The sequence below is a fragment of the Squalius cephalus genome, assembly GCF_949319135.1.
Source record: "Squalius cephalus genome assembly, chromosome: 14".
In the NCBI taxonomy this organism is placed as follows: domain Eukaryota; kingdom Metazoa; phylum Chordata; class Actinopteri; order Cypriniformes; family Leuciscidae; genus Squalius; species Squalius cephalus.
Window position 1 is genome coordinate 37,156,055 of NC_137135.1, and position 16,178 is coordinate 37,172,232.

The 16,178-nt window shown below is 38.4% G+C and overlaps 1 protein-coding gene and 1 long non-coding RNA gene across 2 annotated transcripts in view; one reads left to right on the forward strand and one right to left on the reverse strand.

Moving 5' to 3' along the window:
- The window catches only part of LOC307171614, a 457,352-nt gene that overhangs the window by 131,619 nt on the left and 309,555 nt on the right, over positions 1–16,178 (forward strand). The window lies entirely within an intron of this gene.
- Positions 938–4,126, reverse strand: LOC307171394 (natterin-4-like). Its single transcript, XM_079893003.1, has 3 exons — positions 3,778–4,126; positions 2,223–2,333; positions 938–2,069 (listed from the first exon to the last, which is right to left on the reverse strand). The coding sequence occupies exons 2-3, from the start codon at positions 2,314–2,316 to the stop codon at positions 997–999; spliced, it is 1,167 nt and encodes a 388-aa protein (XP_079749129.1). The 5' UTR covers positions 2,317–2,333; positions 3,778–4,126; the 3' UTR covers positions 938–996.

The following is a 16,178-nucleotide window of genomic DNA, read 5'->3' on the forward strand; positions in this document are numbered from 1 at the left end:
AGCGCACCGCAGACCACTGCATTGACAGCGTGAAACATATGATCTGTCTACGGCCAGGGCTCAGCGGAAGACAGAGAATGCCGGTCCAGCACTGATTAAAGAATTAAATTCAAAAATAAAAGACAGTTTGACATCTTTTTTCTCGCATCTGTGAATTTATTTTTTAATCATTTGCTCTGAGATGAAGCGAATATATCTGTGCGGGAATTTCTCGTAGCCTACTATAGAAGCTAAAATTGCGGGACTGGTTTAAATTATGCGCAATCCCCACATTCCCGCACCGAAATTCAATATATATATAGATAGATAGATAGATAGATAGATAGATATAATATAATGTATAATAATATATTTAATATATAATAATATAACATAAAATATAATAATAATAATAATAATTATACCGCATTAACGGCAACAGCCAAACTCTCCCACTCATATTTTTTCCTTTTGTTATTAATTCCGGAGGACAAAGTTCCAAATAAAATATTTTTTCTAATTTCTACTTCTGATAGTAGCTCCTCCAATTCACTTCTGTAAAGTTTCGTTTCTTGCCGCTTGCTTTAGCCATTTTCTTACTGCTTTCTTTTGCCAAAGTGGACTCATTACCATATTTAGATTGATTTAATTTAAAGGGAGGAGACTGGGTGGGGTGTTGTGCTCGTGCATGTGTGCTCAATTTTACGTTAATTGGGATGTACAAAGAGAATATGCGTGGGATCCTTCGTACGCAGAGATTCATACATCTGGGTTTTTTGTGCATACGCACATTTACAGCTTTGTCCATACGCAATGTTTTAGTATGAATTCAACGCAAGTCTTTGTACATGAGGCCCCTGGTTTTTATAAACCCAGGACATCAATCTCGACCCTCCCCCTCATTCTTTTTTTCTTCTTTTTTTCTTTAAAAACAACAAAAACAAAACAAAACACTGTTAGCATGTCAAAATTCAATTTAATAAATTCTTAATTTGAAAGCAAGCTGTTTTTTTACATTTATTTTTTTACATTTTGTTTACGACAACATTTCGTCCCATCTGTCACGGGTGTGCAGGGATTCATAGATGTCAGGAGTTCTGCTACTTCCTCTTGATTATAGACGCCAGTCACCGAGGTTGTGCGATCTCCACCGTTCTTGTACTGTCGGAAGAGCAGACCAGAGCACTGGGCTTCAACCGTAGAGGTTTTTCTTTTAATCTCAATAGTGCAAGAATGGTTGGGTGGAATCTCTATCTCCATACTCACTGAGTGCAGGACCTTATCAAGATTGGATGTTGTTTCAGAATTCAGGTGACCATAGTCATATTTCCCAGAAACTTTTCCACCTATTTCTACTGAACTAGAAACTTTTCCACTTATTTCTACTGGACCAGAAACTTTTCCACCTATTTCTGAACCAATATTAACAGAGGCCGATGCCTCCACCGCTACTCCAACCGCATGCGTACGGCTCTTTAGGAAAGCTCTTGATATGTCGCTGCCTTGATCAAACTTCACCACATGTTTGGCTGACTTGCAGTTCTTGTTTTCAGCTGTGAACCGTTTTATCACTTCTATCTTGTCTGCCTTTACCTTTTTTTTGTCTTCACAATTATCAATTTGAAAATCCTGACCTTTTATGTCATAGTTTACAGTGAGAACTTCAGAACTTTTTATTAAACTGTCTTTGGTCATCAAACTGATTCCATTGTTATCTTTAGTAATGTAGTGACCTTTAAAAATGATTATTGGGTGAAATGGAATCTGGCCACTCTTTACATCTGCCCATTTTTTCCACTCTAAAATTTCAAAGTTGTCTTTATTCACTAGAAATGTACGTTCCTCCTCATTAGTACTTTGGTTCATTTCTGAACTTTTAAGTGCTTTTACCGTAACATTATCATATATCCTAATTTGAAGAATGTAATAATCATCGTTGTTATGAGTAACTTGAACTGCATCTTCAGGTGGATCTTTTGATACAACCAACTCCAAGTAATGGTTGAAAACGCGAGGTTCCTCCTCTTTCTTAGCTGATCCACGGTTGAAAAGTTGACGAGGATGACGGTGATGAGGATGGTTAGAAGAGTCTGCAAGACAAATCCAATAGAAATACACAAACCAAAGACTCATGACTTATGTTATTTACAATATTTTTAAATAAGTACAGCTTCACACATGGATTATAGTTTAGTTTAGGAGTTCTGCAGAATGTTGAACACAAGAACTGAAGGTGAACATACCAGAGATGTTAGAAAGATCCTCTGAGTTCCCTCCATCATACAGTGTGCAGATCTGTAGCAGAGCAAAGATGAAGATCACGCTGAAACCCATCATCAGCTTCAGCTCAGGATCTGGGGAATATCACCAAACATCATGAGAAGAGGAGACTGGTGTACATCAACATTGATATTAATTCTTTCTTTTTCTTTTTCTTTTTCTTTTTAATTTACCAGCCACAGCCAGCATTTTTTGAGTTTTACGGCCCACATATTTTGTTCTATGAATATCTGAACATGAAATATATCAAAAGAAGGAAGAGAGCACTTTAGTGTGGCAAGTGGTTTGTGGTTTCTCACCCTAAACTATGACATAAAAGGTCAGGATTTAGGTAAAGGTCAGAACAAAACATTGGGTTATTTGTTTAACCCAACCGTTGGGTTACACATATTGGGTCAATATGTTGGGTTATTTTCCAAAATTATTGGGTCATTTTTAAAATCGTTGGGTAATTTCTAGAAATAACCCGACTGTTGGGTTAAATAACCTACGGTTTCCGCAGCGACAGTTCAAATTTTAACAGTCCAGTGACAGACAGTCAACACAGAAGCTGCTGCTGCATCCTGATTATGAATGGTAAGTCATATTGTTTTTATGTATATAACATTAACCCTTATGTGCTGTTGGGGATGTTTTCATCCACTATGGGGTATTTTTGAGTCTTAATTTGGCCATAACTTTCTATGTGTTTCAGCAAATGGAATGATTTTTGGTGACAAATCTTATTTTGACACATATTTTTACATACAATCAAGAATTTAGATGGACCATGGGTGTGACGTTTTCAATCATAACTCCATGAAACATGCATAAATTGTGAAAAATCGAATCTTTATTTACAGCAGATTCTCAGGATTAGAAAGAGCCAACATAATCCATTGCGTTTGTTAATCACATGATATTCCTCATGGCGGAACAATACAAGTCCATTAGGGAGCGTCAAGGACTGAACAAAAAAGCTATCTTGGTTATATATATATATATATATATATATATATATATATATATATATATATATATATATATATAGTCTTTTATCAGCAGTTTGAAACGTGTTCTATCAAACGATACTAATTTTTTTACTCTTTCTAGAGTCTTTACTTTTATTTGTGTCTCTCAAAAAATTTTTTAAAAATGCTTTCAGGGCTTAAGGGGTTAATTATCTAATTAGGAAAAGTTAACTAGTTAGAAATACAGATAAGAAGTTGAAGCAAGATAAAGAGATAAAGTAGACAGGAGAATAAACGAGTAGTCAAAACAACAATTCAAATCAGCAACGGTGGATATAAAGAATATACTGTTTTGTTTGACATTTAAGAAAATCCAGATGAAGTCCTAAAAGTTCCTCTAATAAACCCTGCCAGTGTCGGCAGAGCAGATATATCAGGGCAGACTTCAGTACTTTCACTGAGATCATGAAACAAACAATCGCAAACTGAGGATTTGTTGCTTTTCTTTCATTCATGTTATACATTGAATGTTATTAATAGTGAATAAATCTATGAACAATGTACTCACGTGTCTACTGTATCAGAGAAGTAATCAGTCTTCAAACGCCAGCAGTCTGAGAACACGAACCTTCACTCGATTTCACTGAATTACAGCAAACACTCCTTAACAGCTCACAAGCTCAAGTGTGTGTCTCGATGTCCTCTGAATATCTCTGAGAGCTGGAGGATGTCTGTGCTGTGCAAAACTTTGTTGGGATGTTTTATAGAGCTAGATCTAATACGGGAACCAAAACTATTCAGGGGTGTGTTTACCGAAGGTATCGTGAGCCAAATATGGTTTGTATGACGTGGACTCAAAAAATCTGTATCTTGAGCCAAACATTATGTTGTTGAATGGGAAACACACCCGTCTGAGTGAGTTTCCTGTAAAATCAGTAACTCACTGCGGTAAACTCAGCCGCCCAAAAAAAACACTCCACAAAAAATGAATGATCTGTTTTTATAGGGGATGTCCCATAAAGTCTACAAACCTCATATTAAACCATTTGACTGCAGCTTTTTGGAAAAAAAAAGAGTCACATTATTCCAATTGAGAGGCCCATAAAGACCTCATTTCTAATAAGTAGAAAAAAATCAATGGCCAGCTCTTATAAGGGATGTCCCATACAGTATACACACCTCATCTGAAACAAATTTACTGCAGCATTTTGCAGATATATGCCATTCATCGACTTCACAGGCCTAAAAAGTCCTTATTTTCTAATAAGTAGAAAAAACTTCTGGTCAGATTTATTTGGCGATGCCCCATACAGTATTGTAACGGACAAAACATTACTTTTTGTAATTCTGTACTTTTTGTATTTTTGTTCTTTAATTAATTCAATAGCTTTTTTAAAGGTACTGCTGGAGATAAATGTCTCTAGCAATGTGGAAGAGACTTTGACTGTAGTGTACGATGCTACTGCAGTAGCCACTAGAGGGCCGGCCAGACCTCCTGTCAAAACGCTAAGCACTGCTCCAGTTATTGCGCCCACAGCTCCGACCACCTGACCGATGTTGCTGCGCTCATGAACATCTTCCAGCTCTTGCGCCAGTTCCAACACTTTTCCTGCACATTCCTTTCGCTTCTCCAGCCAGCGGAAGAGCGAATCACATAACATATCTGCTTCCTCCATGATTAGAGCAGGATCTGTGTCAGAATCATTTAATTCTACAGGTTAGTAATTCTACAGAGCCTGCAGCTACAGGTAATTCTACAGAGTTGTAGATTTTGCTCTGAGCCACATAGAAACAAAATCATTCAAGACTCGCAAAATGCTCTACAACCAGAGTACTGTACTCAGACAACAATTAGCAAAGTCTATTTAGGAAATTAGGAATCTAATTAGGAAAAATAAACTAGTTTAACAATTTGAAGCACGATAAAGAGTTAAAGTAGACAGGAGAATAAACAAAGTAGTTAAAAAAATAAAAGAGTTCAAATCAGCCAAGGGTGGATATAAAGATTACACTGTGATGTTTGACATTTGGGAAAATCCAGCTGAAGTCCTAAAGATTCTTGTTCAGTGAAGATTCTAGTTAATCTAAAAAAAAACCTGCCAGTGTCGGCAGAGCAGATATATCAGGACAGACTTCAGTACTTTCACTGAGATCATGAAACAAAAAATAGCAAACTGAGGTTTTGTTGCTTTTACTTTCATTTCTAAAACTGTTGAAAAATGTACTTACGTGTCTACTGTATCAGAGAAGTAATCAGTCTTCAAATGCCAGCAACCTGAGAACCAGAGGTGGAACCCACTGCGCAATGTGTCGTCGAAGTGACGTAATTTTCATGTAATTTTTGGACGTCCAAATTCGGTCCATTGAAGGGGGTGTTTTGTGACGCCAGGCGACGTCTTTTTTCGACGTCTTCTGCCCGTCTAATGTTGACGTCCGTCCACAAAAGTATATAAGTCTTTTCCAAACAATAATCGCGCTCAGTGCGCTCAAACAAAACAGCGGTTTCTTTAGGCTTCTCCTCATGAGAACACACACTCACACTTCTTGTTCTCCTTGGGAATCGAACCCGTGTACTTACCGTTACAAGCGCCAGCACTCTACTGTTTGAGCTACAGCATCACACCTTTTTGTGCGTCTCCAGTTATGCTATATTTATTATAATAATTATTACTAATCTGTATTCATATGTATTAATCATTTTGATAATAACAATGTTGATATTTGTAAATAAAAAAATATTACATATGTAATGCCGTAATGTAATGTGTAATTACCGACGTGCGGAAGACGTCGAAAAAACAACCCCTTCAATGGACCGAATTTGGACGTCCAAAAATTACATGAAAATGACGTCACTCCGACGACACATTGCGCAGTGGGATAGTAATCATGTAAATTTCCTGCACCTGTCATAGACGTCCAAATGACGTCCAAAAAAATGACCCAAAAGGTCCAATGTTGAACATCAATATGACGTCCAAGTTGGGTCATGGTTGGATGTCCAAATAGTGGACCTAGTTTGGACGTCGAATAGATGTCCAGAATTGGTCATGGACCGACGGACCCAATATAGACATGATCTGCACGTCTATCCGACGTCCATTGTTTAGTGGGAAGTAACGAATTACAACTACTCACGTTACTGTAATTAAGTCGTTTTTTTGGGTACTTGTACTTTTTTTAGTATATTTTTAAATCTGTAATTTTACTTGTACTCAAGTACATATTAAACTAAGTAATCTACTTCGCTACTTGTAAAATCACATTTCGTTACTGAGTACAATTTGAATTGATATTCAAATCTTTGACCGACATTTCGGTAGCCAATAAAAATATTCGATTGTAAATGGACCAATAAAACCCCTGATATTTGGACTGAATTAAAGCCGCCGCAGTCGCAGCAGGTTTTGAAGAGCTGATCATAAGTGAAGGAGGCGAGGACCTCAGAGTGATTAATGGCTGGACTGAAAGTTTGGAGAAACTACAATCTACATAGTAGTATTGTCAAAATATCTATATTTTGATACATATCAATACTGAAATATCTGTCAATACTCATTTTGGCTTATACACCGATACGAAACCAGCTACGCATTCTCATTCTCTCATCTCAACGACAGCGAGAGCGAGTTTGACACACCCGCCTCCTCTCGGGATTGCAGGTAGGCCTATTACGCATAATTTTATTAATACCTGCAAGTTTCTATGGCATATTTTAATGGCAAATGTCACGAGTGCAATATTATAACGCGAGGGCACATTCATGTAATCGCAAAAAAACTGGACGCGAGCTCTCAAATATACGAATGAACTGGACTCGGATATTGAGTGTGCGCTCTCGGACTGTGTCATATCATGTGCAATCGCGATTCGCAAATCTCTCCAAGTGGTTCTCACTGCAGACTCAAATGACGTCCAGCTCCAATCTCTCCATGCTCTTGAATTAAACGTTGTCAAAAGTTATGAAAAATCTAGTCTTTTTTGCAAATTAAATTCAGTTTGAAATCAAGCTTCCTTGTGCTGTGTGTGAGCTATTGCAACAGTTAATGTTACCCTATTGTAAAGACAAATAGCCTACACTGAGTGAGTAAATATTTAAGTTAGATTATTGTAATGGTTATTGATCAATGTTTAAATATGTAAACAAAAGCCTAAATTAAAATCTCACTGTATAAAGTGGACGTGTCTCTTCAGAATACTTGAATTAAACTTTTCCATTCAAATAGATTACTGTTACAATGAGTGTTGTGCTTTCAATGCTTGAAAATAATGATTGCCTTGACAAAATGGATGGACAAAAATGTAGATATTAAAATATTTAGTATGTGGTAGTTTTCCCGATGGTATTAAAAATTATAGGCTAGGCCTACTGAATACTGACATATTTCAAGGTGTCATATATTGAAGTTAGAAATTCCAGTATCATGACCACTAATTAATGTCCTTCGACAATAAGGTAAAAGCGTGTTAAAAGTAGCTATTTTCTACATAAATCTATGATTTGGTTGAATATTTATTGGTAATACATGAACTATCGCCAGCTAAAAAGTAACGAGTAACTAGTACTCAGAGTAGTTTTTGAGAAGAGTAATTTGTACTTCTACTTAAGTACTTTTTTGACACCAGTACTTTTACTTGTAATTGAGTATTATTTCAGCAATGTAACGGTACTTGTACTTGAGTACAAATTTTCAGTACTCTTTCCACCTCTGCTGAGAACACAAACCTTCACTCGATTTGACTGAAATACAGCAAACACTTCTTAACAACTTACAAGTTAAAGCACAAGTTTGTCTCACAATATCCTCTGCATATTTTTGAGAGTAGCAGGATGTAGGAGGATCTGTGAGCTGGGTGGAGAAAAGGCAGAAAAACTGTGTTGGGGATTTTTTTAGAGCTAGATCTAATACAGAAACCGAAACTATTCTGTTCTGGTTTGCTTGTGTTCTTTGTGCCCTAATTAGGACCCAAGCCCTGAAAGGTTGAAGGCCCTTTTGTTTTTCTAAGGATTATTATTATTATTTGTATTATGAGGGCCCAAGCGTGGCTGGGCTGAAGCTAGTGGAATCGACAGCGCTGGGTCCGAAAACTTGGTCCATATATCAAACACACTTGCACATTGTCAGGAATTGTGATGAGTGTCCTTCCATTGTAAAAACTAGAACAAACAAGCTTGAGATTAATTTGGATGATTTATTTGTAGCAAATCTTCAGAAAAGAGAAAAAGCAAAGAAGAAAAGAAAGAAGCCAAGAAACGACGAAGACAGAAGACGGGAAGTTCCTCCTCAGGAGACAACCGTTTCCACAGCAAGAGATGTGAATAATTAGACAACAAGAGTGATTGAATATAAGGTTGATGAAACTTAGAAAACAATCAATTGATGGCAAACATTTTCAGAAAATTGTTTGAAATATAGAACGGACAAACTAGTGGAGGGTGTGGACTTTCATTTGAAACTTGACACCGCCTGCTGAGTTTGTTTCTGGTAAATCATGAAGAAAGTGTGACGGTTAACTCAAATATGCTGATAAATGTACTTTTTACATATAACATGTTGCTTAAAGGCCTACTTCAGGATTTAGCATTAAGCTTTGTATTAGTAGACAGCCTGTAGTATTTTCCAATTACAGTGCATCCCTCCCTCATGTCCCCCTGAGACGAGAGATTTATGTGTTTTTGTCTAGAAAAAATCCTCCGATGACACAAAAATCTTACTTTTTTCAAACTCCAGCCAGTAGGAGGCGCTGTCCCGCATGTGTTCAACCCGCCCATAGACAGTGGATCTCAGTCACAGAATGTACAAGCAGAGTCAGCCATCTTTCTTTGGAAGCTAAGCTAGCAGGCTCTTATTCTGTGGAGAAAGCTGAGTAGTAGGGGTTACCATCCTCTTTTTCCCGGACATGTCCGGCCGTCGAGATCGTCCAAAATGTCCAGGATTCGGCTTTTGCTCTCTACAGTCGCCATTCATTGTTTACATTAAGGGTGTCACGATTCTCCAAATCCTCGATTCGATTACATTTTCGATTCTAAAGTCACGGTTCGATTCGATTTTCGATTTTTTAAAAAAAAAATTATTGAAAGCACAAGCTATGCCATTTTTAGACTTTTATGCAATATAATAATATCTGACCTTTGTTCACAATGTACCACACACTACATTGTCAAATTTAAAACGTTTATTAACAACATAATGTAACAATAACTTATATCTTCAGTCAATTGGAAACTTAAACAATATAACCTATTACCTACTATAGTCCCGGGGCTCCCTGGACTCCTCAGAGCAGTCACAGGCGAATAGCACGGCGTTTTAAATTGGGTTCCCACAGCGTTTGCATCGCAGTACGAGAGAACGTTCTCGTAAGGGAACGTACTTGGTTACTTGCGTAAACTCGGTTCCCTTAGGGAACGAGTATTGCATTGCGTTGCCTTTCCGTGCTATTTCGCTCATATCAGGTACTTCGCTTCAGTCGATTTAAACCTAAAGTCCTTTGGCGAGTTTTCTCTGAATTTATACACTTCAGCCGCGTCCAAATTGGCGCTCTCGAGGTTGGCAGGGCGCCAAGCGCTCCCATTGGACTGCACGCCACTGCTAACTCGCCATAGGTTCGTGCAGTTGCCGCAGCACAGCCAGCTCGCTCAGACGAGCTATGATGCTCTCGCTGTGCAGCTGCAATGCGTTTTAAAATAAAGGCTTTAATATTCTCTAGAAAAGGAGTTTTATCCATTACAGGCAAGCCGAGCTGATGTGACATATGGGGCGTGGCAGCATCGACGATTCCATTTTTTGATTCGATGATCGAGATTGAGCATTAATTTAAATCGAAATCGTGACACCCTTAGTTTACATGTACACCTTTTGTTTCAGAATCATGAATTCATTCCGATTGGAGAATCTGAGTGTAGTGTTTACATGAACGCTAAACAAGTGATCGGTTGATGTGCGTTTTACCATTGCTAAGAAAATTCCCGCTCCTCCATGAGAGATAGCCTGCGAGACTGGTGCGTCTCACAGGTGTCGCTCATCAGTAATCACGCCACCGGCCTCGCCTCGTTCTCCCGCGGCCCTCAGCCTCGTCCTGCTCGCCACAGTAAACATGATGAATGGCGACTGTAGAACGCAAAAGCCAAATCCTGGAAATTTTGGGTGATCTCAAAAACCCGGGCAGACTCACGGAGACTCACTAGTAGCCTAGCCTTGTTGTTTTCAACTGCGCTCTCTAACCGGTAGGCGTGGCTTGGGAGTGGCCTCCTAGGGCAGCGAAGCAAGTGCATTCTGGGAGTTGTTGTCTTTCATCCACATGAGCCAAAAATACATTTTCTGGCTTTTCTCAGTCTAGAAGGCTCCAAATTAAAAAATAATTTCACATTTCTAATACATAAATGACCCAATTTAAATACACATTTATCTTTCCAGAGGTGAAGTATCCCTTTAAGAGAGATTACTAAACTGCTGATAGCCGCAAGTGTGTTTCAGTAAAAGAGGATATGAAGCATCCGAGACAAATATAACTTCTGCTTTGCTGATAAATATGTATATGTTACAAGTGTGAAGGCCAGGAATTGTTGTCCTGAAGCCTCCAGCAAGAGGAGGTCAAGCTCAGGTATGTGAAACCCAAGGGGGAGAAGCTGACTGTTGCTTTATGACTGTTTTACCAAATGCTGTGTTTTCAATATACTGTGCAAATGCTTCTTGCTGAGGAAAACCCTGTGATTTCAGAAGAGGATAAATTGTGAGACACGCAACAGTTCGGGGCCAAATCTCGAAGACTACTCTTCAAACGAAAGAAATCGAAATCATTGATTGTGGTGATTCGTAAACTTTTCTATAACAAGTCTCAGAGTGAGTTTCTTCTAAAACATTTGATCTGAACCTGGATAATCAATCCCATCGAGCCTCGAGAGCACCCGGATCAAGACTGAGTTTGGCACGGATTCCCCTTGGGAAAAGGTTATGGAGATGTGTGATGGAAATCTTAGTCATTTAAGGGGAATATAAACACAACAACATATTAGTCTGAAACTCAGTACACAGATCTCATCGGGCCGAACAAATTCCTCACTCACAGTCAAAAGCTTCGGCCAACAGGAAGACAGCTATTATCCTTTCTGCTTATCTTGACTTATAATGACTTCTCTGGAGATTTTACTTTGTTATGGAAGTTACCAGTGTGATTACTGAAATGTTCTTTTCATGTATTCTTTAATGTCTGTATTTGATATCTGAATGCAGTAACGATGCTTGCCTATTTATCCCGGCATTCAGAAATGAAATAGGGACTGGTTTTGTGTTTGAGAAAGGTCTTCAACATGTTAAAACACATAGGGGGCATTTAAGTCTTTAGTTTAAAAGAGACCATTTCTCAGTTAAAGCCTATATTTTCCATTTAGACTAAAGTGTCCTATCCTGAGAGAAAGAACTTGTTATCTTGATGTTTTGAGATGAGACTCCTGTTTATAGTTAGAGCCTGGCCAAATCCATCCGGTGTGTGTGTTAGTCTTCTTGCTTACAGGTTAAGGAACCACTGGCATTATTGGAGATTGACTGAGTTGTTGTTCGGGACATGCTGGCACCCATCAACTCAAATCTGCGACCTAGAAGGTCACGACGTGCCTGACTTCAGGGTCCGAGTGTCTGATGCATAATCTATGGAGATATGCTTCTGTCTATCTGTATGTGTGTGGAAAATTACTGTTTATCTATTTCTTAGCCAATCAGAATCATTCAACCTGTAAGCAATGACGTAGCTTAGACCTTGGAAATGGTTTAACTGCTGTGATCTGTGTAACTGTAAGGGGGAGGGGAGGGGGGGGGGGCCTACAAACTCCTGTGTGAGTCTTGAAGCTGACTTCTGCTGATGAAACTATCTTCAGTAAAACTTTTCTTCAATTTTTTTTATAATTCTGACTCCGGGTCTTCTTTCAAACATCTGGTCCTTGGGTCCTAAACTGTAAACCCCTAACAGTGCTAAATAGGAGAAGGATCTCCCGCCAGCAGTCGATTTTGAAATTCTAGGTATTATCAACTTGCCGGAATTTTGAGATCGCAATAGACGTGACGGACTATAATGCGTTAATTATAAAACCACACTCTTCCACTTTTAGGTTAGTGTGATGTGGGGCTCTGGTGTGAAGGAAGGTCTTTTGAGCATCAGTCTCATGCTCTATACCAAGGTTATAATCGTTAACGAAAACTAACGAAAAAACGAAAACTAGGAGGGAAAAAACATTGTCGTTAACTGAAATAAAAATAAAAACGAGGCATTACAAAAAAACGATAACTAACTAAAACTGTAATGTGTGTTTGGCAAAACTAACTAAAATAAAATAAAATTATAGAGTAAATGTCCTTAGTTTTCGTCTTTGTCAAGGTCTTTCATTTTTTAACGCTATTTAAAACACGCAGCGTATTCGTTAAGCTGTATTTCCTTTCCCTGCTCTCCCTCCCTCTCTCTGTCACTCATGCGTCTCTCACATGCGCACGCGCGCGCACACACACACACACAGCCCCTCCCCTCCGTGCACACCGCGTCTCCATGAGAACGAGTGTTCGTTCGACGTTGAAAGCAAGTTCGCTAAAGGTTAGTATCTCTATCTCGTGAACACCTTACAATCACACATTAAAAAGTGGTATCAAAATATTTTAAATTCTGAATATAATTTTGTCAGTGTGTTAATGTCGACCCGAGAAGCGATTGCGCCTTCTTTAGAAAGTTAACTAGTCGCAAGTTTGAGGTAAAATGCACTTTTTGGTTGTGGTTGTCGATGTCAAAACACTATATAAGCTTTGATTCAAATATTAAATAGCTAATGTTATGTCATTTTTTTACTTTTACACTTAATGTTTGCTGCTTCAATCCAGATGAGTAGGCTATTGACTGTAGGGAAAGTGGGGTGAGTTGTGCCAGTTTTTACTCAAAGTGACTTTAAAGTGAGGCCATGGCAGTAATTCCTTCAACTTAACGATGTATATTTCAGGATGTGGTGCATCCCTGAGAACAATAACTTTGGATCTGAAATAAATTGTTTCAGAAATATAGCTTTTGGGGAAAAAGTGGTCTCATGGCACAACTTGCCCCTGGTGCGGGGGAAGTGCCTTTAGGGGAATACATTGGGGTAAATTGTGCCAGTGATTTCTGAAGTAAAACAGAACATTTAAATGTTATGAACTGTAATGCTAATGAAAGCAAGACAAATTTAATACAAAATTACTCATTTAAGGTTTATTTAGATATTGTCACCCTGGAATACCAGCATGCGTTTTGCCTACTATGGTCAATTGCATAGGGATTTTGTATTGAACACAACTCTGGATCACAGTGTCATAGAGACAAGGGGGCGGGCTCATTCTACTCAGACGACCAATCAGTCTCTCAGGATCATTGTGAAGCGATCAAGCTACGCCCTAGCAACCATTTAGAGCACCATAGCAACACAATATATGATATTAGTGACTCATTTCAGACAAAAGGGCTTTGGCAATAGATGCCTGTTGACATTGTCAATTATGTAACATATAAGAATAAAGTGACTAGGCTAATTTCTAAACATCCTATTGTGACATAGGCCACTTAGAAACGGAATAAAACTTCTCTTTAATAACAGTGCAAACTCAAAACTGAAATCAGTGTTAGCTAAATTAAACAAATAGCAGGCAGGCCTAAGTCAAACAGTGATGAGGCATGCCCATCTCCTCACTTCTCAAGATTATCCCCTGTGAGTATATAGGTCTAGGTGGTCTGGATCTGGCACAACTTAACCCAGGCCCTTTGGCACAAATCACCCCAGACCCACAAGTTTGAAAAACTAGCATGATCCAGCAGTTAAGAGCTAACATCATGCTAACTGTATAGACTCATTGTGTAGCCTACTAAAGCACTAAAACATGTGTGAAATGTTTTCAAACTTGTCTATAATTTTTCAGACACTACAATCAAAAAACCTTAATCATAGAAATTTTTACTTTGAAAGGGAAAAAACAGTTTTTTGCACTAAAATGTGCTTAACTCTCATGCCTCTTCTTTGGAGGACGAGTAAAAGTGATTGCTTTTCAAAATTATGTGGTCACATGACCAATTTCTTCTATGGTTTTCCAGAAACAAGGGGTGGAACTACTTCCCCCCCTTGCACAAATCACCCCACTCTCCCCATAGGGTAAATCTAGTATAGGGTGTGAAAATTGCACAGCTGTGGTATTTGTATAGGGTGTGAATTCTGTATAGAAGATGTGTAGACTTTTGGTACAGCGTGTGGATTTTGTAAGAGGTAAAGGAATTTCAATGGGGTGTGAATTTTTTTCTAAAATTGTATTATGTTTTTATTATTACACAATACTTTTTCTGACTTTTTTGAATCTTTCCCCTGACAAATAACCCAAATTACAAAAAAAGACTAAAACTAACACTAAAACTAATAAAAACTAAACTAAAACTAAGCATTTTCAAAAAATAAAAACTAAACTAAACTAGCAAACCCACTTTAAAAACTAATTAAAACTAAACTGAATTTGAAAACAAAAAGTCAAAACGAAATAAAAATAAAAACTAATGAAAAATGCAAAACTATAATAACCCTGCTCTATACCCCATCTGGTTTGTACGGTGGACACTGTGTGTTGTGGGTTGCACACCTTTTTAATAAGAGTCAGGGCTGGCTTTTCCATACTGGTGGCAAAGACTACATGCATGTTTGAGGCAGTAATTCTTCCAGTCAGACTTGCATACCAAGCAGAAGATTTATGCTGTTGTCTTGTGCACATCTCAGTAGATGATGCCTGCTCATCAGTCACATTTACAGCATCTCTGTATTTCTCACAGTGTAGTCGGATAGCTGAAAGGTCATGGGAATCTATTCTTTTATCACACAGAGATGTTGCAAGGGACTCGGGCACCACAGAGGGCTGTACTGTGTCTGTGTACAGTGTGTAATAGTTTCCATCCCTGACAAACCAACAGCCTTGCTATGCTGCAGAAGTGTCGTCAAGTGTAGCTAGGGGAATTTTCCTTTTTCTGGCACGACTCCTTATGCCTGGCACAGATGAGGGTGCAGTTATGCGCTGGTCAAGCTTTTTTTCTTTTGCCTAGCAGATGATGTGTAGGCAATATTGTATCCCACTTCAGCTGTGATCTTGCTCAAATTGCTGGGAAAAACCCAGTATGCTGGTACATCGGTGACAGTTTTTTTTCCCACAAATCCGTGGGAAAATCCGTGGGCCTCCACTTTAAATAAGAGAGCGCCTACATGGGCACATGTCTCCGCTACTCCTGCCATACATGTGCAGTGTGCACACTCCACCTCTCCACTGCTGCTGACGATCACCCATGGCTTTAAAGGCGGTTCATTCACTCGCTGAGAGTGCATGACCTTAACAAAGACAAAAAAAAGTGAATATTGTAATGAATATTGTAATGTTAATGTATTTTCTACATAAACCTGCTATGTTTGCTTTTGCAACCGCACTTGTAGAAGCAGCAGCCGCCAGCTCCTTCAAACTTCGCTAACATTACACTTTATCTGTTGTTTAAGGCTATCTTTATTTATTTTTATTGTTATACAAGCTTGTGCTGTACAACGACAAATAATAGTCTATGATTCTACAACTATGCTAAAAGAACGAAAGCCGGTAAAGTTACTTTCGTTCGGACGACAGTGTTTTTTATTTATTGAATTTTGAAATGTATTTATTTATTCGTTGATTTATTGATTTATTTTTAATTATCGGTATACAATCCTGTCTTGTATAATGACAAATAAACAACCTTGTAGGCCTAATACCATTGTAACGTTGCTGGTTATAGAAAAATGCTAAAAGAAAGAAAGCTGGTAACTTACCTTCGTTCGGACGACAGTGTTTTCACCGCTGAGAGGCTTAAAACTCTCCAGGTCATGGACCCAACCATTGGTAAACTGAACGTGGGCTTCCAGAGACTTATAATTGTGAAATTGCTCTGCGGTATAGGCACTGACAC

Coding starts and splice junctions, on each gene's coding strand:
- LOC307171394 (XM_079893003.1), bottom strand. CDS start 2,316: ATGATGGGTTTCAGCGTGATCTTCATCTTTGCTCTGCTACAGATCTGC. Junction 2,070..2,222: donor GGATCTTTCTAACATCTCTG/GTATGTTCACCT, acceptor TTTGTCTTGCAG/ACTCTTCTAACCATCCTCAT.